We start from the raw sequence: 23,686 nt of genomic DNA on the forward strand, positions 1-23,686 counted from the left end.
CCATTGGAGAAAAAAATCTATCTGCCTACTTCTTATTATCTATTTTTTATTTTGCTTTTTATTTATAATCTGGGTTTCCCTCAGAAGAGAAACCATGTTATATTTAAGCTTGTGTGTCTGATTTATTTCACTTAAATTATAGTCTCAAAGTGCATCTACTTTCCTACAAGTAACTCAAGTGTGTTCTTTTTTTTTGGTACCGGGGATTGAACTCGGGTCCTTGCACTTGCAAGGCAGGCAGTGGGACCACTGAGCTAAATCCCTGGCCCTTAAGTGTATTCTTTTTGGCAGAGTAATGCTTCACTGTGTGTAAATACCACATTTACTTTATCTATTCATCTGTTAATGGACATATAGCCCACTTCTAATATTTAACTATTTTGAATTGTGCTGCTATAAACATGGGTATGCATGTACAATGCAATATGATGTCTAACTTTTTCTGGAAGATATTAGAAAGGGAATAGCAGGGTCAAATGAAGTTTCTTTTAGTTTTTTGAGGAACCTCTATATTGATTTCTATAGTGGCTGTACAGTTTCCATTCTCACCAATGATATAGAAGTGTTCCTCTTTCCCTGCAGCCTCTCCAGCATTTATTATTATTTGAGTTCTTCATGATGGCCATTGTTTCTAAGGTGATGTTTTAATTTGCATTTCTCTAATGGCCAACGATGTTAAACATTTCTTTATGTATTTATTGGTCATTTGTACTTCTTCTGTGAAGTGTCTGTTCATTTCAGTTGCCCATTTTTTTTATTGTGTCTTTTATTTTGTGGTGTCTAGTTTTCTGAGTTCTTTATATATTCTAGATATTAGTCCTCTGTCTGAAAAATAGCTAGCAAAACTTTTTTCCCATTATATAGGTTTACTTTTGACCCTATTGGTTATTTTTTTTGCTGTTCAGAAGCTTTTAAAATTTGATATGATTCTATTTGTTGATTCTTGGTACTATTTCCTGTGCAGTTGGGGTTCTGTTCAGAATGTCCTATGCTATGATTTCAAGAGTTTTACCCATTTTATCTGCCAGCAGGTTAGGCATTTCTGTTTTAACATTTAGTTCTTTAATCCATTTTGATTTTAGTTTTTAGTACATGGCAAAAGATATGTTAGATACATATTACATGTAAAGGGGTTTGAATTTTGTCCTGTGGTCAGTGAGACACCTTAGAAAGTTTTGTACTAGTGAACAATTCATGATGAAAATCTCCGCTTTAAAAAGTACAATTTGTATTGATGTTGAAGAGCAAATCAGACAGATTCCAGGCATGGCAATCTGTTGTAACAGCCAGGGTGAGAGTTGAATTATTAACTAAAATTAGTTTTAAAATAGGGTTTATGATTTCATATAACAAGCAGTCTGGAAGTTGCAGAGTTGTTTAAGAAAGCAGGTCAACTATATCAGGACTCTGAATTGGCATTTCTGCATTTCCCTTTCTTCATCCTTATAGTTACAAGATGCCTGCTTCAGTTGTAAAGAGGAAAAATAAAGACATGTATATAATTTTTCATTGTTTGTTTTTTGTTAGGAAAGAAAACTTTCTCTGACCAAGGTTGGACTCCATGACCATGTTTTAGCTATAAGGGAGGCTGGGCAAGTGTAGAATCTTTATAGTGGAGGTGAACTGTGTGTATGAAAAGGAGGGAGTGGGGGTAGTGGTTAGTGTTGGTAGCAATTAACAGTAACCACAGATGATGATGGTGTCCTCTGGCTAATAGTAAAAAGGTCAAGGAAGATATTGATTTAAGAGAGAGATTAGAAGGGAGGAAGTATTGAAGATGACTTCCAGGTTTTGCTGGTAAATGACAAGATGGTAATGGCATTTATTAAAATGAATTTCCCAACCTGAGGTTGAATTGTATCCTTACTCTCTCACTTGAATCATTTGCTCACTTACTTGAATCTAAAGTTTGATCCCTGATACTTCATAATTCCACTTTCCAGTGACTAAACCTAATGGAAAATGGAGGAGGTGGTTGGAGGTAGTATAAAATGCTACTCCTAGGACCAGTGCCAACTTGCTGCATAAGAGTCACTTGGGAGCTTGTTAAATAAATCAGAATCTCTGGGAATTGGTATTTTTAGATCTGGGATTTAGCCATCAGTTTTGCTAACAAGCTCCCCAGGTGATTCTGATACATAGCTAGCAATCTTTAGGTATTTTTGGTAGAAAAAGCATGGGTTTTGAATATGAGCATCCCATCTCTTCACTCATTAACTGTATGAATTGGGCAAGGTACTTGACCTTACAGAGCTCAAATTCTTCATCAGTAGAAATGTGTAATAATAAAAACAGCTATGTTACAGAGCTTTTGTGAAGTATAGAGATATTGTATATGTAACAATGCTGGTGTAATGTCTGGCTCTTGTAGTAAGAGTTCAGTAACTGTTCTGTGTGTTACCATGTAGTTAGGATCACACATTTGATTTAGCACAGAAACATAGGTACAACTACAATAAAACAACAACAAAAATAGAAAGCAAAATAAAATAAGTTGCTTCTCTTGTTGCTTAGTTTTTGTTGTAATCAATAGCTGATTCACTTTGCTCCAGACAACTTTCGTGTCTTGAAGTTGCAGTTTTTCTTAAAAGTACAGTTTAAAAATTATGATTTTTCTTGCTTCCTTTCTACCTATCTTTAGTTTTTATATTCTACCTCAGCAATCTACTTCTCAAGAGGTGATTGCTTTTGTTTGGGGGTGGGGGTGGGGGAAGGGATGACCTCATCATGGGGGTGGTCTGCACCCCCCCATGGAGGGCTCTGCTTTTCCTGGAATCTGCAGAGATTGCAGGTTTAGGGCAATGACTAAGGACTTCTAGGCATTGCTCCAGGTGGTCTGGAATAGGACTCTGCAAATGTGACAGCCAGTGAATGTCCCTGCAAGTCTTGCATCAATCATGAAAGAGAAGGACATAGTGTCTTAGTTACTTTTCTTGTTGCTGAGACAAAATATGCAACACCAACAAGTTAAGAGAGGAAAGGTTTATTTAGCTCACAGTTTGTAGAGGTTTCAGTCCATAATCAGCTGACTCCAAGGCAGAGTGGTATGGCAGACAGGCATTGAAGAGGAGAGGAGAAACAGTTCATGGTGGGCAGAAGGTAGCAAAGCAAGAAGGGTTGGTCACAGCTCTTTCTCTCTCTTATATCTAATCCAGGCTACTTAGGTTGGGTAGCACTCACACTCTTAATTCTAGTGCCCTTGATCCTAGCATTGCACCATGAATCAATCCCGGCATCACACACTCTAGATTCACTTACCTCTGAAAAAGCCCCATCTATGACTGAATGAGGCTTTGGGGGAACATCCATATACAACCCATAACATATAGGTTAGGTAAATTGGGGGTAATAAATCTTGTATTGCTAGATTTTAGACAGAAACGTTTTAAATGATTAATGCCCTATATATAGAGTTGAGCAGGGATCAGACCTAAAGTTTTAAGGTAAGAAAGAAGACAGATATAAAATGAAGGCAGAAATTCCAAGCATTATTGTGTTTTAGTTACCCATTGGACAACTAACCTCTAAGTCTGTGTTGTAATCTCATATAAAACCTTAAACTAAATGTGATTTTTGCTCTTAAATAAACAGATGATATCAATTCTGAAAATAAATGCACATAAAGAGTAATTTTATTCTCAAAGTTTGTTGTATAGTTGCCTGACATGTCATTCTATATTTTCTGTTAGCTATTCTTTGAGTTTCACAAATTTGCACTTCTTTATAATCTTGACAAAAATTCTATGAAGTACATCTCTCACTTTTTTTTTGTTAAATTCTTTTATTGGTACATTTTAGGTATACAACACAGTTACATTTCTGATTGGGAATTGTACCTTTACATAATGCATCTTGGTTCTTATTTTTTCCCCATTCCTAGCCCTCCCTTCACCCCCTCCACCCTTCCCTATTTACAAAGACTATTTCCATTTTTTCCATTTCTCATCATTTTTCATGTCCCTTCTTTCCTTTCCCCTGCCCCTCCCACTACCCCTACACCTTAGGAACTTTTCTTCCTATTTTGCATTATCGATTATTCATTTGAATCATTGGTATATTTTAGGTATACAATATAATGACATTCATCATTGGAAATTTGCACCTTTACATAGTCTCTCTTGGTTCTTATTTTTCACCCTTGCCCAGTCCTCCCTTCAACCCCTCCATTCCTCCCTATTTATAAAGATTTTGTTCCTATTTTTCCATTTTCTCATATTAATCCCATTCCCTTCTATCCTTTCCTCTAGCCCTCCCACTTCCTTCCCCTTTGCCCCTTTTCTTCCTATTTCACATTACCTATTATACATTTTAGTCCTTATTTACACTTTCAGTTTCTCACACCAGAGAAACTATTTGGTATTTATACATGTGTGTCCTGTTTATTTCACTTAAGCATCTCTCACTTTTTTTGGTCTGAAAATGTCTTCCTCCTCCTCCTCCTCCTTCATTTTAAAGCAGGCTATGCCCTTAATCTTTATTTTACAGATAAGAAAATAGAGGCTTATTAATAGGTTAGTAACATTCATAATCACCCATCTATTAAGTCATACAAATACTAGCTTGCTCTTTTATACATTCTATTATGTCTTCAATATGTTATTTTAAAAAATTCTCTAAAATAGCCAGCGCTTATATGATTTATATGATTATATGTTTATGTGATTTATAAGCAACAGTGATTTTCTTTTTTTTTCCCAATAACTTTATTGGTACATTTTATGTATAAAATACAGTTACATTCATCATTGGGATCTTGTACCATTATGTGAGTCTCTTGGTTCTTTTTTTTTTCCCCCTTCTCTTGCCCTCCCTTCACCCCCTCCACCTTTCCCTATTTGCAAAGACCTTGTTTCCGTTTTTTTCCTCTTCTCATATTTTTTCCTTTCCCTTTTTTCCCTTCCCCTACTGCTCCCAATTCCCCTGCTCTTTTAGACCTTTTCTTCCTGTTACACAATATCAGTTATACATTTTTAAAATTACAGTATTAAGGTCTAGGTGACATTACCACAGATTTTACAGAATTTAAAAGGATATAGAAAGCATATTACAAAAATCTTTTTTGAAATAAGTTTGACAATTTCTAAGAAGTAACTTAGAAGACAAATTAATGAAACTAACTCTGGAGGAAATATAAAATTTGAACAGTACCTATTAAAGAAAGTATACTCCTAGCTTGAAAACCTACCCATATGAAAACAGCAGGCTCATAAACATTTTAACTAATAAATTATATCAAACATTTAAAGCAGAAAAAAGGAACACTTCTCCCCTCATTTTAGGAAATTAACATTGTGCTAATCCTAAAACTAGATAAAGATAATAGAAGAAAAATGTATGAACATAGATAGAAATTTGTTTAACAAATCAAACTATTAGAAGTCAGATCTAGCAATATGTAGAAAGTGGTTTTATTATAAGGATGGCAGTGTTGGTTCAGCAATGGAAGATCCACCCCCAAAAGTAATCATTTTAACAGAGGAAAGGAGAAAGCCATATGATCCTGTCACTAGTTGGAGAAAGAGTATTGGACTAAATTCTACAGCTGTTCATGGTAAAAGCTATCAGGAGACTAGAAGCAGAACAGAACCTTCTCAACAGATTAAAGACATGTACTCCATACTTCCAACAAAAGCTCCTTCTGTGAATGGAGACGATACAATGCTTTCTCCCTAAAGTGGGGAACAAGGGCATATATGCCTACTCTTCATCTGTCCATTAGACTTTGAAACATAGTTCTAAACCAAAATAGTCTAGCAATAAAATGACACAACTAGGATAGGATTGGCATGGCAGAAGCAAAATCTTTATATGTAGATGAAATGATCAACTACAGAGAAAATACTGAGAAATCTCTAGGAGCCCCTAGAACTTGTACTTGAATTTAGCAGGATTAGAAAACACAAGGTATATATAAAAATTCAGGTCTGTGTATACTTGCTATAAATGAAGAACTGGATATTGAAATTTAAAAGTTATGTAGGAGTACAAAGGACCCAGAAAAGCCAAAAACAAAAACAAAAACAAAAACAGTGTTGGAAGACGTTTAGCACCTAATTTTAAGACTTCTTCTAAAGCTACAGTAATCAAGGCAGTGTTGGTGTAAGGAAAGACATATAGATCATTTGAATAAAACAGAATCTAGAAATAGAACCACACATATATGGTCCACTGAGTTTTGAAAGATTATTTAACATTAGCATTTTATAGAATATAAACTCAATTCAAGAGCCGAGGAAGAGATAGTGTCTTCAGCAAATGGCAATAGAACACCTGGTATCCATATCTAAAAAATTAACCTCAACCCTTTTGTTCCATACATGAAAATAACTTGAAGGGATCTAAGAACCTAAATATGAAAGCCTAAAAGTATAAAACTTTAAGAAGAAATTATAAGGGAAAATATTTATGAATTCAGGGTAGGCAAGAGCTACCTAGGATACAGAAAACATGATGTATAAAAGAAGAAAATTGATAAATGAGATTCCATCAAAATTTAGAACTTTAAATGACATCATTAAAATGAAAAGTAGTCCTTAAACAGACCATATTTACAATGCATATAACCTATGACCAGAATATATAAAGAATTCTTAGAGCTCATTAATAGACAACCCAATTAAAATGTAGACATAAGAAGATGATAAATAGCCAGTATAGCACAAGGAATGGTGTGCAATTCTAGAATCAGAAAAATACTAATCAGTACAATAATAAGATTGAATTATACACTCATTAGGGAGATGAAGTGAAAAGTTTTAAAAGCCTTGTCATGACTTTTTCTTTTTGTTGGATTCTCCCCCTTTGCGTTTAATTTGTCACGCCCAGTGGATTCATTCTTCTGGGTTTCCTGGGGTTGTGATCCTCATTGTCTTTTCCTAGGGTATTGTCTAAAATTTTTTGGAGTGCTGGTTTGATATTCATGAAGTTCCTGAGGTGCTCTTTATCATGAAAGTATCTTATTTCTCCATCAATTTTGAAAGATAATTTTGCAGGGTACCTCAATCTGGGTTGGAGGCTGTTTTCCTTTAGGGCTTGAAATACATCACTCCAAGCTCTTCTTGCCTTGAGGGTTTGCATTGAGAAGTCTGCTGTCATTCTGATGGGCTTTCCTTTGTATGTGATTTGTTTCTTTTCTCTCACAGCTTGTAGAATTTTATTCTTCTGTTGGATTTCTGGAATCCTAACTATTATATGCCTATGTGTAAATTTTTTTTAATTAAGGCTAGCTGGAGTCCTATATGCCTCCCTTATCTGTAAGTCAAGTTCTTTTCCTCTCCTTGGGAAGTTTTCTGCCATCACTTCTGTGAAGTTTTTTTATGTCATCTGCACTCTCTCCTCTTTCTTCATTGACTCCAATCAGATTCTTCTTTGTATCATCTAGCAGCCGCTGGATTGATTTCTCATGTTCCTTTACAATTTTAAAGCAATTTTTCTTTTCTGGGTCACTAATTGCAATCTTATCTTCTGTATGTGAAATTCTATCCTCACATTGGTTCATTCTGCTGCACAGACTTTCGATGGAGTTTTTAATCTCTTGGAAATGTGTTTTTATCTGTTTTATGGATTCCATTTGATTCCTATGTTGGGATTCGATCATGTTCCTCAGCTCCTCTATTTTTTTTATCTGTGTCCTCTCTAGATTTATTAATCATGTCTTGCACCATGAGCAAAATCTTTGCTGTTATCTGAGTAATTATTTCTGATTTCATTTTTCCCAGATCCTCTTTTGTTGCCAATTCAGAGAGTGCAGGTGGTTGAGTATCAGTGTTCCATCTCGTTTCCCTTTGGGATTGCTGTAGGTGATCTGCAGGTCTGTTTTTGAGGCTTGTTTATGTGTCTTCTCACTTCCACGGCGAGAGGGGGGGGTTGTGTGTGCTTCTGGCGCCCACGTGGCTCACCTTCTCTGCCCTAGGAGCTTGGGATGGCAGTGGGGAAGCTTCCTTCTGGGTGCTGGGACTGGCTCACCTTCTTGGCCCTAGGAGCCTGGGATGGCAGCGGGGGAGCTTCCTTCTGGATGCTGGGACCGGCTGAGCTTCACTGCCCTAGGAGCCTGGGATGGAGGTGGGGTGCTTCCTTCCGGATGCTGGGACCGGCTGAGCTTCACTGCCCTAGGAGCCTGAGATGGAGGCGGGAGCTTCCTTCCGGGTGCTGGGACTGGCTCAGCTTCACTGCCCTAGGAGCCTGGGATGGCAGTGGGGAAGTTTCCAACAGTGATTTTCATTTATCTGATTTTTTTTAGCACTTGGGATGATAATTAACTGTGTATGAACTTTGAGAAGATGTTAATATTTTTAAAAAGATCTGTTATTTTCCCTTAAAATGTTGCATCATACTTAGACATATCCTGCATAGTGCAATAGCGATTTAATTGAAATTATATAATTAAATTTTACCTAGGCTTAGGTAATGATATTTTTATAGCATCATTTTGAAAGTAATAATTATAATGGTGCCTTGGGAGTTCTTAAATACTTTTTGAACTTTATTTTTAACTTGATAATAGCTACATAGTTATATGTATATTTGAATATGATACAATTATTTATTTCACTTATGTTCATCCTAGAAGCAACCTGTGATTACATAGCTTATCAAAATCCTCAAGATTCATACTTTTTACAAAAACTAAAAGCACTTGTGATTGCTAATTGAAAACCATTAACATATTAATAGTATTGATTTGAGACGTGTATAAACTTCTATGGTGTCTTTTAGAAGAATAATTCAGTATACTGCATAAGGAACTTAACATTAAAATTAAAATAAAAGATACAGGGCCAGGGATTTAGCTCAGTGGTTCCGCTGCCTGCCTTGCAAGCACAAGGACCCGAGTTCAATCCCTGGTACCAAAAATAAAAAATAAAATAAAAAATAAAATAAAAGATGCAGGTTTTCAAAATTAAATATATGCTATAGGTAAAAAAAATGTTAAACTAAATCCTAAATCCAGTCTTCTATTAGGAAATTTCCTTTACTTGCTCTTCCTGTTCTACATGGACATAGATCATACTCATCTCACACAATAAAATAAAATACTATATTAAGGTAATCTTCAGACAGGTAAAAAGCACCCCTTCCATGTTTTCTGTGTGGTTTTAAGTAGAAACCATTATATTTTGTGACTTGGAATTAGAAACAATAGCAATTTTGTTTTTGAATAGCTCTAAAGAAGCTATTGGCTGAACATCTTCTCAGTAACCTCTGATGTATCTTTTAAATTTCTTTTGATACTTAAGTGAAATAAATAGGACATACATGTGTAAATACCGAATAATTTCTCTGGTATGAGAAACTGAAAGTGTAAATCAGGATCAAAATGTATAATAGATAATGTGAAATAGGAAGGAAAGGTCCACAGTGGAAGAGAAAGTAGAGAGGGGTGATAAGGGAAAGGAAAAAATGAAAAGAAAAAATATGTGAAAAGAAGAAAAAACAAAACCAAAGTTTTTGTAAATAGGGGTGGAGGGGTGGAAGGGAGGGAAGGGCACTGCGGAAAAAATAAGAACCAAGATATATCATGTACAGGTACAAATTTCCAATGATAAATGTGATCATAATGTATACCTAAAATGTACCAATAAACTTAATGAATAAAAAAAAATTCTTTTAATAAAGTGCAGCTTGCTGCCAGTAATTCATTCTATCACTTTGATCAAGGTTACTGAACTCACTTCTATGTTAGAAAGAGAAAAGTTACCCTAATTTTATATTTAATAGATTCTTTTATTCATTCATTCTTTCATTACCCAGATATTCAAGGCAGGCAGTGGAACCACTGAGCTAAATCCCCGGCCCTTCATTATCCAGATCTTTCTCAGAAAACAATTTGTTTTAAAAATTCTTCTCCTATCTTAACTAAGTTCACACCAATTCACTTTCCCGCTCAACTATTTTTCCTCAGTAAACTCTTCCCCCACTCCCATTCCCTGTGGGATAAGGAGGACCTTTCTCCTCAGTAGGGCAATGCTGGAAGTAGGGTCACTGAGGGAAGAGCAGGGCATATGGAGCTATCCTTTCAAAACCACTGCTTGGCTGCTGTAGTTGTGTCTGGAGGGTAGATCAAGTGCTCTTTAATACCAGATTCCTGTTTTCTTTGCAAGATCTGCTCTCAGAATTGTAAATGCTATTCTCTGCTTGGCACTTTAGTTAAGGACATTCTTAAGAAATTGATGTTGGTTTTTTAGTGCCTTTGCTATAGTACTTTATCTCATTTGGGAAAGTCTTGGTTAGTTAGGTTTCTAGGTTCCCAGGCTTCCATTCTAGCAACAAAAAGAGTAGTTGATGTCACAAATAAGATTGTTATTTTTAGAGCTTAGTATCTATAAGCATCTTTTTCTGCATTTTTGTAAGTATTACCATGGTGATGAAAGGCTTTCTAACTTTCTCAGTATTTGAAGACTTGACTTTACTAAGGGGATTTAAACTTTAAAAAAAAACTATGCGGCCAAGGATTTAAGGTTTTTTTTTTTCCTTAATCTTGGTAATTTACGCCCAATTTATTTTTTTGCTTTTATAAATAAATAAAAATGTGACACTGAAGGCCATTTCTTTTTGTTAAAGATGATATTGTTTATTTCAGTCATAAAAGGGAAAAAATAAAACTCCAAAGAAAAAGAAAATGAGAAAAGAAGGAAAAAATGGAAACAAAGCATTTGTAATTGAGGGGAATAGGAGTTGAAGAGAGGGTAGGGGAATGGGGAAAAAAATCAAGATATATCATGTACAGGTACAAATTCTCTGTAATGAATGTAATCATTATGTATATCTAAAATATACCAATAAACAATAAAAAATGAGACTCTAATGTAACAAATTTTGCTAGTAAGCAGATTTAAAAATTACCCTCTTTTTTGATTAGTGCTTTTTTTTTTACCATGTTGCTTAATTTTCAAACTTTTAGACAGTGTACCTATCTATTATATTTTATATAGCAGCCCACTGTTCCATAGATTTCTTTTTCTTCCATGAAGGCTCCCCACCCTGAGTTGAAATCAAAGAGAAATGAAGATTGTGTAAGATTTTCTTGGGTGAAATGAGGTGGTTAGGAATAAACTGCAAGGAAATTTATGACTCCTTCAATACCAGAGTATTTTAAAATTTACATGTATTATTTAGTTTTGAGTCCTCTAACTTAATGTATAGAAGTATTAAGAGAGGGGATTTTATTAAGTTATAGAATGTTAAAGCTTAAGAGGGTCCTTAGAGATCATAAAGTAATCAATTCTGATATTCGACAGATGAACAAATGGAGATTTTTCATTGATTCTTTAGTTTCTTCATTCAACAGATAATTCTTACTCTTCTAGATGCTTGGGGATATTGATGCCCTTATGGAGCTTACAGTAAAGAGATACTGAATATCTTAGTTAAGTGAAATAGTATTTAGAACATGATAAAAGTAACTTGGGATAAATGGGAGGGAAAGTGCTTGAGAGTGAGTGTCGGTTTACAATGAAAAGATTGCATTTGAGTAGAAGGAGGTGAGAGTATGCTGTATGACTCTAGGAGGTAAAGGGTGTATCAGAGAGTAAGAATAGCCAGTACAAAGTCCAATATGTAGGAACATGCTAGCTTACTATTCCAGAAATAGTAAGAAGGCTCATGTGGCTTCTGGAGAAAGAAGTAAGAGATAGTGAAAATTAGGAATAAGTTATAGTGAAATATTTATGGAGAAAGGAGTAAGAGATAATGAGAAATAATAGAGCTTGGGGCAAGAGATGAGTGAAGAACTGGCTAGATATAATGGATCTGGTGAATGGTCATGAGCGCTTTTGTTTTTACCTGAGTGAAATGGGGGAATGTTGGCAAAGAGGGGGTTGAGTAAAATAACACAATCTGGTTTATGTTTTAACTGAATCATTTGGCTCTTCTGTTTTGAAGAGATGCTGGGTATTGACGCCAGAGTTAGCAAACAAAAAATATAGGACACTGATTACATTTGAATTTCTGATAAACAGTGAGTAAGTTTTTTTGTGTACATGTTACCTGCAGTATTTACTATTTACTTATATGGCAGAGTGTTCATTATTTTTAAAAGTTTAAAAAGAGCCTATACTTATGATTAATGTAGGTGTTCATTACCATGATCCTGCTGGTCTCAAGTCATAGGTCCTTTTAGCAAATTTTCATCTCTCTCTTCTATCACCCATATTTCCATTTTTCACATTCTGGTCATCTTATACCGTAGAGTTTTACATATGCAGTTGTTGGACCCCAGCCCAGATTCAGTAAATAAGAATTTCGGATGGACTAGGGAATCAACAACTGCCTACTATTGTAGGTTCTATGCATATAGTAGTGAACAAAACATATTAAATTCCTTATCCTCATAGAATTTACATTCTAGTGGGGGAAGCATAATAAACAAATAAGTAAATGTATAGTATGATGAATACTGATGCAGATATTAAAAAAGAAAAATTGGGAAGGAGAATAGGAAATTTTTATTGCTGTGGTGAGGGGGTTGCAATTTTAGAATGGTTATTGAAGTCATACTGCTTTAATTATGTTCAATACTTGAAGGGAATAAGGGAGCAACCAGGTGAATATGGTTAGGGGTTCAGGTGTTTTTGGAGTGGGTAAGTAAGTGCAGGATTCCAGGCCAAAAGAATACCAATTGCAAAACTCCTAAGTCTTGCCTGTTATGTTTAAGAAGCTGCAGAGGGGCATTGTGCCTGGGGTTGGAATGAGAGAGAGAGGAAGGTAGAAGATGATATGAGAGAGATAAGAATGAGTGGTTGGTGATTGTTAGTGTGTAGATTTTATGATAACGTGGAGAAAGAGTTGGATCCTGGGCTCAGCTGTGGCTTTATGTATCTGGGTCTCAGTTTCTTCATCACTAAAAAGTGGAAAGAAGACTATTAGGTTTTCTAAATTAGGTTTTTTTCTGCTTTAAAATTGAGTCTGTAATTTGGAATCTGTTATTATTATTATTATTTTTTGCTTCTACTTTTTCAGCTCTTTTGCAGGCAATTAATTTACCTTTTGGGAATTCTGTACTTTTCATGAGCTCATCTTACTTGTGTTCCAACCAACTATGTGAACTTTTTCTTTTATGTTGCCCTTGTCCTCTTTTTTTCCTGACTGAACTTGAAGATTTAGACAGTCGTTTGATAAACAGTAGAAATTGTTCTATTGCTTTGTTCAATCATTAGTTCTTCTGATGATCAGATTTTTATTTAATCTTAGCTAATAGAATTAGAAAACATGTTTTTCTCAATGAAAGGACTGAAATTCTTATGAATGACAGCTTGACTTAGGCAGAAAGAGAAGAAAAAAGAGGCTTATATCAATTCTAAATTGAATAAATATGAATTGTCAGTCAAAGATTAAGTTAATATAATGTGCAGCAACTCATGGGAGTCTTAGCTGTGTATTTCTATGGAAAGGACAACCTTTAGATAGGTCTTAAAGGCATACTTATTTAGAAATAATTGGGTGGAAATGCTCTACCCTATTTTGATGGGTTCTATTAGCAGATGACAGGAATAAAATGAACATGTCATGAAACTTTACAGTCTTCTTTAGAATAAATTCTGTTGGAAGAACAAAGCAGTATAAAAATTATTGTTGGTGCCTTTGAAATCTAACACACACAAAATAGGACTTGTATGCTCTCAAATTGCAGCTTTCATGCTGTTGTAATGAAACAGTGTAATCTCTCTAAATAATTCTGCCACCTTTTATAGATTTCACAGGTATTATAAATTATAAAGAAATCCAAAAATCTAAATGGTATTTTGGGTTTGATCTTGTCTTATGTTGTCTACTAGGTTTTGAATACTGCAGGAGAATCAGAAAAAGAGTATGTTGTTAGATGATAACAACATATTTGGCTAAATTTATGGTGAAAGTAAAAATGACCATCATATTTTATAAGAGTAAGCTTACAGTTAGTTTGCTAATAATTTTCTTTTATCTGTTGTGTATCTGTAAAGCTTTTGTGGTAATTATTATGTTGAGCCTGGCTGAAATTAAAGTTAAAGAAAATCCTAATTGGAGCGTTCTTGACTAAATATAATTATTATGGGAGGAGTGAGATGGAAAGAATTCATAAAACTTAGCTAGGTAAACAGTCAGCTTCATACATTTACTATAGCCTTCTACTTTACTCATTTACTTTCCTATAGCATAAAATTGTTTGGAAGTTTAAATTGAAAGGCTATTTGTAATCTTAAGATAGTGGCCTATTTAAAATAATAGAGTAAATTATGAAGAACCAATGAAGTGTATTTGGTACCTTTTGAATGTGCCTGAATTCTAGACTTGAAAATCCATTTAAGTTTATTTTATAGCAGTGATAATTGTACTGGTCCAATTGCTATGCCAATTCTATGTATAATATTATTTGGGCAGTGTAGGCTTTGGTTGATAATTTTATTCATGATATATAAAATCTAAGCAAGATATGTTAACTTAGTTCCAGGGAAATAGTCTGAAAACTCTTCCCTTTATTATTTTAAAAAATTAGCCAGTTAAGAATGAGGAAGTAAATCTTTACTGAGACAGTTCCTCTGACATGGAAAGAGATAGTGTAATTATGTTTTGCCCACTCTTAGCTCCATGAAAATTACATTGTTGGATGTTTGAGTAAGCTGGTAATGACAAAAGTGTATTCTCTAAATTAGATGTCAGCAAACTATGACCTTGCTAAGTCATTAAGTTATCTAAGCTGGGCTTGAACTTGTGATTCTCCCGCTTTAGCCTTCCAGAGTGCTGGGATTAAAAGCCTGTTCCACTATTCCCTGGCTCATTTATGTATTGTTTATGGCTGCTTTGATGTTACAATTTTAGTGTTGAGTAGTTGCCATTGAGATCATATGATCTGCAAAGCTTAAAATCCTTATTAGTTGGCTCTTTAAGAAAAAAATACTCTTTATATTTAAGTCTTTTGTAATTATATTGTGTTAAAGTTCTGGAGGAGGTTTGTGAAGTTAGTATTTTCATTTTATCCATTCTAAGAAAGAATACAAAAAAAGAAGCAAAACATGGTTATTTTAAAGCTTTCTTATCCATATGTAGGGTTACTACTACCTTGCTGTAAGGACTAAATGAGAAATGTAAATAAAATACTTAGATTAGTGTCTAGGACCCAGAAGGAATTTAAGCAATGGGGAGATATAATCAATGAAAGTCTTGGTGTCTGGGTGACTGAAATGGTATGTTTTTAGATTCTGATTTGTTCATAGATACAGCTTGTAGAGGCCTAATGTATTCAGAGTCTTTATATATCATTGCTGATTAATTTTCTTTCATCTTTTCTGTCTTTCTCCCTTCCCTGCCTTTGTCCCTTATTCTCCTCTCCTCCCCCCGCCCATCTTCAACTTTCCTTCCGTTTCCTTTTTGATGTGTATAATCATTGGGACTACAGGTATTAACTTTGGGTAACTACTTATAGAGAGAGTAGGCAGATATCCCAAAACATAGAAGATTCTAAGTTATTGTTAGGAACTCTGGGAAGTAAAGGAACTCCAAAGTATTCTTTCAGTCTCCCTCTTCCCCTTTATTTATGTGTGGTAATGTATATTGGCAACCATTTGCTTAGTATATATAGAGTCCAGTCCTACCACAGCAAATGTTAGTTCAGATCTTTTTTTCTTGGACCATGGTGCAAAGGGTTCATCTTTGACGGGACTGTTTTTTAAATTTTTATTTTTTTTCTAGAAGGCAAGGTAGATAATACATTCTCCCTAAGATTTTGAAGGAAATTTGATTGCAGATCTAATCATACGGAAGCTGACCCTGGCAGTTGTCTTTAAGTTAGAACATTTGGTTATGTTCTGTTTCATGCAGACATAAAAGGCTAAGTTATTTTACTTGACAGTCATTATTAGAAAGCCAATTTGAAACTTGGTACCTAAGTTCTTCAAGTTACTGCAAATCCAAAATTGGTATCAGTAAGAGAAGGAAAAGAGATCTTACATTTTTTGTTTTTATTAGTGTCTCTTATTATTTTGTGGTAGCTTATAATCCTACTAGGTATCACAGAAAACATGCAGAAAACAATTGAAATTATAGGAAGACAGTTAACAGCATTAGTAGAACCTTAGATTGTAGTGTTAGCAGCCTCATTTTTAAAGTTTTAGGCCCCTCATTTGAAATCTTTTTGTTCATAGTAAATTTATTCTATTTTAACTGAACGACGTTCTCTTGTTTATTAAATGTGTCAGAATTTCTCAAAGAATGTTCCTTGAGAACATTAGGTTATTAGCTTTAAAAAGATGGATTTTTCTGGTCAGTTATCTGGAATATGTTAGTAGATCAAAAAATACTGAAAACAATTTATGCTATTATTTACTGTTGCTTTGAAAGTTAGGTTATGGTATTGAAATATTTTACAAATTTTCTTTTCAGTAATCAGTCTTATTATTGCTCTGTGCTTAATCTTTTGTGAAGAATGGGAATAGTCTTATGGTGAATTCTGTTTTCTTATAGTCAAAGGCCGTTGGTCTGTTAGATGCCGATGTGTATGGTCCATCAGTTCCAAAGATGATGAATCTGAAAGGAAATCCAGAATTATCACAAAGTAAGTAAAGAAGAGAAATATTATGATAAGAGTTGCACCTTTATTTAGTACCTACTGGGCATCAATCATTGTACTAGATACTTGAGGTACTTTAGGTACCACATAGTATGGTGATTCAGAAATCAGATATGGCAACAGACTATCTGGGTTTAAATTTTGGCTGTGTGGCTTTGGGTAAATTGCTTTAACCTATTTGTTTTGGAACCTTGTAAATAAAATAGTGTTACAGTTGGTGTGAGGATTAGTATAAGCATAATGCATTTAGCACCATTCCTGGTACATAGAAGTGATCAAAAGTGTTAGATATTCATTATTGTCTCTTTACATTAAATACATGGATGTATAGGAATATTTGAATAGAAATATATTTGTGTTAGAGAGATGAAGGTTATTTTCTTTAAACAGATTGTTATATTTTTCTTAAAGTGCTTAAAAAGCCCCTAAAATTCTGAATTATCTCCTGGCCCATTCAATGCATTAATATGGAGAAATAGTTTTTTGAGTGAATCTTTACTATTTGCTATTCTTGTTATTATATTTTCTTATAAAGTTATCAAATATAAAGCTTTAAGAACAAGGAAGTGCTATGATCAAAAATGAAGAATTTAAAAAACTGACAATTTTTTGGAAAAATAGCTTTATGTGAAAGGATTTGATGAAATTGATTTCTAATTATAATGAGTATAAAATTGAATACTTTCTTTCTGTTTCTTAGTAGCCCTTTTATTTGCCATGGGTCTACGATAAAATAACTGTATTTATTGATGGATATTTATTGGATTAAGTATATAGGTAATAGAAATATTATTTTAGTTGTTATCAAAAGTTAATAAGGTGGGCCGGGGATTTAGCTCAGTGGTTCCAGCGCCTGCCTCACAAGCACAAGGTCCGGAGTTCGATCCCTGGTACCAAAAAAAAAGTTAATTAGGTGGGCTGGGGACTTAGCTCAGTGGTTCCACCACTGACCTCACAAATGCAAGGTCCCGAGTTCAATCCCTGGTAGCAAAAAAAAAGTTAATTAGGCATTGTCACTATTTAAGGTACTTTTGTTTGTGGTTTATTTGTTGGAGTTAATAATAATGTTAAAGTATGTATAATTAGGATACAGTAAGGTTGTAACATTTTGAAGAAAATTTGAAGATCTAGTGGTGTTAAAATTGACTCTAGCAGTCATAGATTATAAGCAGCCCTTACATAGTTGTTTTCTTGTTTTGTGAAAACATAAGTTTGAAAGCCGTTACTCCAGTTTCTTTGTTCTGATCTTTTTAATGCAACACATATTTAGTTTGCAAATACATGACATGAGGCAAGATGTCAAAACTTCACAAAGAAGTAATGAATTTGCATACTATAAATGATAGTCATTATGTCTGTCTCTTAATTAAAGTACTGTGAAAACTGGTGCATGCAGCACGAGTGATGGCAAAATGGAGCCTTCAGTGTCAGTCATTTTTAAAGTAGCCTGTTCAGACTATGCCAAAATAAATACTTAAAGTGAACTTTAATTTCTTTCTTCTACCTTTACTGAAACTGTAATCTTAGATTTGATGTTTGCAAATTGTCTGCCATTAAGTAGGCTTTTTGGCAGAGATGAGATACTAAAAGTCTTAGAAGGTTGGGGAAAAAATACTTCTTTTATGTTGACAACCTGATCTTAAATTGCTTGGGAAATAAATTGAATGATTTAGACATTCACTTAAAAGAATGTGGATTTTTAAAAACCCAGCATACAGATTATTTTTTGAATCTTAGAAAAACCTGCTACCATTATACTAATTGGCATCATTTTGACATTTCTACATTTTCATCATGTTAATTTATCCTGTTATAGTCTCTATTACAGAAAACACAATGCAACATAAAATTATCTAATTAACAGTAAAGCAAAGTTGTGAAAGACTTGTTTTTAGCAGTTCGAGTTTTAGAAAAGTAGCTCAGGGAACCAAATCCTAGCTTTGTAGGCATTCCTCTATTACTGGACTAAGCTGGACAACCTTAGAGACTTAGAAGGACTTCAGCCATATCTGTTTGTCTTCATTACTTACATAGAAATATGTTCATGTAATTTTTCTCAAGTTTCATTTTAAGATTCTCTGATAGGGTTGGTGGTTTATACATTTATCCATATCCTCCTCATGTCTTTTTTCTTTTTGAAAGAATCATAGTCAAGCCACACTTTTTGCAATTATGAAATTTTAGCTTGATAACCAAATTTTATATTTGATTTTTAGAAAAGCAAATTCAGTAAATGAAGAAAAATTTTGTTTTTAAAAAGTTTTGGATTTATTAGGCTGAGAATGTTTCTATCAGCAGAAAGTGATGGTAGTGATTTTTCTATTATTATGAAAAATTACAGTAATGGAACAATTAGACAGTTTGTGGGAAGGTTTTTATACAAAAATATCAGCAAATTGATATTGTATGGACTACTAATTGCTTTGGGAGCCTAATGGAATTTAGAATAAAATCTGTGTATGGTTGGAGAAACTAGCCATCTAAGATGAAATATAACCTTTTTTTAAAAAGAAGAAATGCTAGTTATTTTTCTCCATTTAAATTTTTAGTAAGACAATATTTAAATTTTGTATTAAACCATAGACAAGTTATAGTCCTAGAAATTATTGATTAGAAGGTTTTCAATTGAAATGGCAACTGAATATTATTAAGTTGTAGTCACAAAGATGTGTTGATACATTTCTCCAGTGTATTAGTCTTTTTTGTGACTAGGTTGAGGTTTTTACTAAGCTTTCTACACTTGATCTTAGCCAAAAGATTTTACTAAGCTTTCTAAAATGACTCTTGGTGGTAGGAATCTGTTACTTTCACAGTTTTGTGATGATAAATCACTTTCTGAATACTTGTGAATTTATTGCTGCTTAGTTTTACTGAAGAGTGTCTTTTAATGTACTGAGCTAATGAAGTAGGAAATTTAAAAAACCTATGGAGATTATTAAAATGAAAATGTCAAGTAATTTTATTGAGAATGACACAGTGCTTATTAATGACTAAATATGAGATTTTTTGAGTAGGCTCCACTTGTTTTTTCTATTATTTTGGGATAGTAATTTTTTTTAAACTTTTATGACAGAACAGAAAGTTATTTTTGTACCATCATTAAAGTACTACAGTGTTATGTATTGTCTCTATGTTTACCTTCATTTCTGAGCTTTATACTGCCATATGCTTCTGTTTTGCTGTTTGGAGTCTTGATTTCAACTTGAAATTTCAGGGATGTTCAACTCCCTTTAAAATATCTTGTAAGGTAAGTCTAGTGATGATGAGCTTTCTCGGCTTTTGATCATCTGGAAAACACTATATTTTTCTTTTCTTTTCTTTTCTTTATTTTTTTGTATATCCTTTTATTGGTACATTTTAGATGTACAATATAATGGCATTCATCTTTGGAGATATGCACCATTACATACTCTCTTGGTTCTTATTTTTTCCCCCTTCCTCTGCCCTCCCTTCAACCCCTCCATCCCTCCCTATTTGCAAAGACTTTGTTTCCATTTTCTCATATTAATTCCATTCCCTTCTTTCCTTTTCCCTACCCCTCCCACTTCCCCCTCCCCTTTGGCCCTTTTCTTCCTGTTTCACATTATCTACTATACCTTTTAGTCATTTATACCTTTTATACCTTTTAGAAGAGACCCAGAATAGCAAAAGCAATTCCAGGTAACAGAGACATGTCAAAGGGGTATTACAACCCCCAACTTGAAACTATACTACAAAGCTACTGTGATAAAAATAGCATGGTACTGGCAAAGAAACAGACCTGCAGACCAGTGGAACAGATTAGAAGATGCAGAAACAACCCCAGACACACTCAGCCACCTCATCTTTGACAAAGAAGCCAAACACCCTCGCTGGAGGAAAGATAGTCTCTTTAATAAATGGTGCTGGAGAAATTGGGTTTCAACTTGCCAAAGACTAAAACTAGACCTGTATCTCTCACCATGCACTAAACTAAAATCAAAATGGATTAAAGATCTAAATATAAAAACAGAAACGCTGAACAGGCTGGAACAGAGATTAGGTAAAACTCTTGAAGACATTGGGGTAGGAAAAGACTTTATGAACAACACCTCAGTTGCCCATGAACTAGCACAAACAATCAACAAGTGGGATCTCTTTTTACTAAAAAGCTTCTGCACAGCAAGAGAAACCACCAGCAGTGTGAAGAAACAACCCACAATGTGGGAAAAAATTTTCACCAGCGATCCCTCAGACAAAGGTCTACTATCTCAAATCTATAAAGAACTTAAAAAAATCAGACCTCCCAAATTTAAAGACCCAATCCAAAAATGGGCATCTGAAATGAACAGACATTTCTCAGACAAAGAAGTAGAAACAGCAAATAAACATATGAAAAAATGTTCAACATCACTGGTCATTCGAGAAATGCAAATGAAAACAACACTGAGATTCCACCTCACTCCAGAAAGAATGGCTGCTATCATGAAATCAACCAACAAATGCTGGTGGGCATGTAGACTGGTGTAACCACTGTGGAAATCAGTATGGAGATAACTCAAAGAACTAGGACTGGAAGTCCCATTTGACCCAGCTATTCCCCTGCTGGGAATCTTCCCCAAAGAACTAAAAGAATCATACCACAGTGATATATGTGCACCCATGTTCATAGCAGCACAGTTTGTAATAGCTAAAACTTGGAAATAGCCCAGATGTCCATCAACTGGAGATTGGATCAAGAAAATGTGTTTTTTAATAAAATGGAGTACTACTCAGCCATCAAAAATGAGAAATTAGAGACATTTTTTGCTAAATGGATGCACATTGAGGTGAAATAAACAGGACACGTGTAAATACCAAATAGTTTCTCTAGTGTGAGAAACTGAAAGTGTAAATAATGTGGGATAGTAATTTTGTACTCATGTTATCATTCTTTGTTTTATCTGCCCTAATGTATTAAGCTTTTTTCAAGTTTAAGAATGAATGTGTATGTGTGCTTATGAGAATTTGTGGAAAATCAGCTTGGGAAAATGACCTTTTATAATAGCACCCATCTCTGGTAGAAGCTGTGAGGAAGAGTAAGATTTCTTAATGATAATTTAAGTGCATACAAATGAGAGTCAACTCTAGATGTTCTTGAAGTTACCATGTTGATTTAAGGGAATTGGTGATGTTGTTGATAATAAATGGTCATAATTGGAGCCTGTGGAGCTCCGAAACTTCTAACTTAGGAGTTGTTTCTTTTGGTCATTGTCTTATGGAGCCTTGGACTTCATCTGATGCTAGAGTTCCTCTGATTATCTTTATGGGTTGTGTTCCTTAAACACAGTGTTACTGAAGTGACTTTTTTCCTTGCTTTTTTGGTCTTTTTAACTCGTACATGTAATATTAAGACGAGGTGATATTTTATCATAAACAGGGGTAAAAGGAATCTTAAAAAGTTGTTTTGCTCAGGCTTTTGACACTTTTACCTCTGCAATATCTCGGAGATGAGAACTACAGTATATTTTTTGAAGAATCTCCTCATTCTAGTTTATCAAAACAAAAGCTCATTCATCTTTATATTTGGTTTGTAGCTTCCTGTATAGTTCATTAATAAGTTGGAATGTAAATATGTGCCTAGAGTGATAAAATTCTTTTCCTTTTCTATGACATTCTTCAGCTGAAGAATAACCAGTCTCTTTTAAATTTTTTTTTGTTTTTTGTTTTTTGTTTTGGTACCGGGCATCGAACTCGGGTCCTTGTGCTTGCGAAGCAGCCGCCGGAACCACTGAGCTAAATCCCCGGCCCCTCTTTTTAAATTTTTATTGCAGCAAATGAAATCAGTGGAGGAATGCTTTGTTCAACTATAGAACAACTCATATTTTGGTAGCTACTACCTGTTCAACTGTTATTTTTAATTTTCTTTATAGTTTGGTAGCAAATCAGTTTAATCATGGTGTGTGTGTGTGTGTGTGTATGAGAAATAGACTGTACATCTTTGTGTTTGTGATTAGTACCTGCCACCAGCGAATTCTGGTGTTCTCCTTTTGTTTTCTCTTTCACTTTTTGTTTTATATCTAAAGACTGTCCTTGAGATACACAGTATCGGTTTGTTTTGTGGTCATTAGTAATATGGCTTTTCTGTTAACAATGGTTATACTTCTTATTTCTCCTCTCTGGTCTAGTCTCTGGTTAAAAACAAAACAAAACATCTTTTCTTCTTATTTCCTAACTTTCTGATCATTTAAAATATCTTCCAAAATAAATAAAATTATCATTTTTCAGTTTCTTCTTTCAGATAAGAAAACCTAAAAGAATTTACTGTTATTAGGTAAAAGGAGGATTAGCTTGCAATTTTATTTATAATACTGTACTCACTGGGAAGTTTAGAAACCTGTTAGTGGTACTTAACAAAACTTATTCCCTGCCTTTTGGTTAACAGAAGGTAAAACATTTAAGAGGAAAGTAATTTGGTGAAGGTAGGATGTAAAAAAGAGTTTGAATAAGATGTACGGTACCCATGAATCAGGTACGCTATAGAAAAAGACACAAGGGTATAAATAATATATACTATACTAAGAGACATGAAAAGTTTTGAGGTCTAGATTTGGGGAGGCTAACTAGAGAGAAGAAAAATTACACACAGTACAAAAAATGGAAAACAATGAGTGAAATAGGGCATCTTTTTAGCTTTTCTTTCCATGTATGGTATATGGTACACATCCATACGGGTACTGAGTTGAGATGAACTGTTCATCAAGATTGGAGAGATTTGGAGTGGGGGATTTAGCTCAGTGGTGCTGCTGCCTTCCTCGCAAGACTGAGTTCGATTCCTGGTACCACAAAAAAAAAAAAAGATTGGATAGATTTGTTTTTTCATTATTGCCAGTATAGACATAACAATGCAGTAGTATATTTCTTCAGTAGTATCTGTGGATTTGATGTCATAAGTCAATCTGTTCTTTAAAAGGGCAATCATTACAGAACTAGGAGAAAATAGAATAGTGATGTTTCACTGGGAGACTTAGTTTACCCATTAGCCTTCTCTAGTTTTCAGTTTGGAAACTTCACTAGCCTACTAGTTGTTAACAGATTATTGCCTAAAATGATATTATTTCTTTTCATCTCATCAAAATCCTTAATGTTATTGTATTACCAATTACAAAGCCCTTCATGACCTGGTCCCAGCTTCTGCTTACTTCTAAA

At 34.2% G+C, this 23,686-nt stretch overlaps 1 protein-coding gene across 8 annotated transcripts in view; it reads left to right on the forward strand.

Annotated features, from left to right (window-relative positions):
- Positions 1-23,686, forward strand: part of Nubpl (NUBP iron-sulfur cluster assembly factor, mitochondrial) — a 256,602-nt gene that overhangs the window by 74,199 nt on the left and 158,717 nt on the right. For all 8 annotated transcript variants that reach the window (XR_002389119.2, XM_087197254.1, XM_087197253.1 and 5 more), the window contains one exon: positions 16,435-16,525. Coding sequence is in view for 6 of the 8 variants with exons in the window: in XM_087197254.1 (XP_087053380.1) it covers positions 16,435-16,525 (91 nt within the window). In the remaining 2 variants the exon portion in view is untranslated. The remainder of the gene's footprint in view (positions 1-16,434; positions 16,526-23,686) is intronic.

This window comes from Heterocephalus glaber, unplaced genomic scaffold (assembly GCF_053883595.1).
Source record: "Heterocephalus glaber isolate CG9 unplaced genomic scaffold, H.glaber_assembly_v1.0 deba00001662, whole genome shotgun sequence".
Classification (NCBI taxonomy): Eukaryota; Metazoa; Chordata; class Mammalia; order Rodentia; family Bathyergidae; genus Heterocephalus; species Heterocephalus glaber.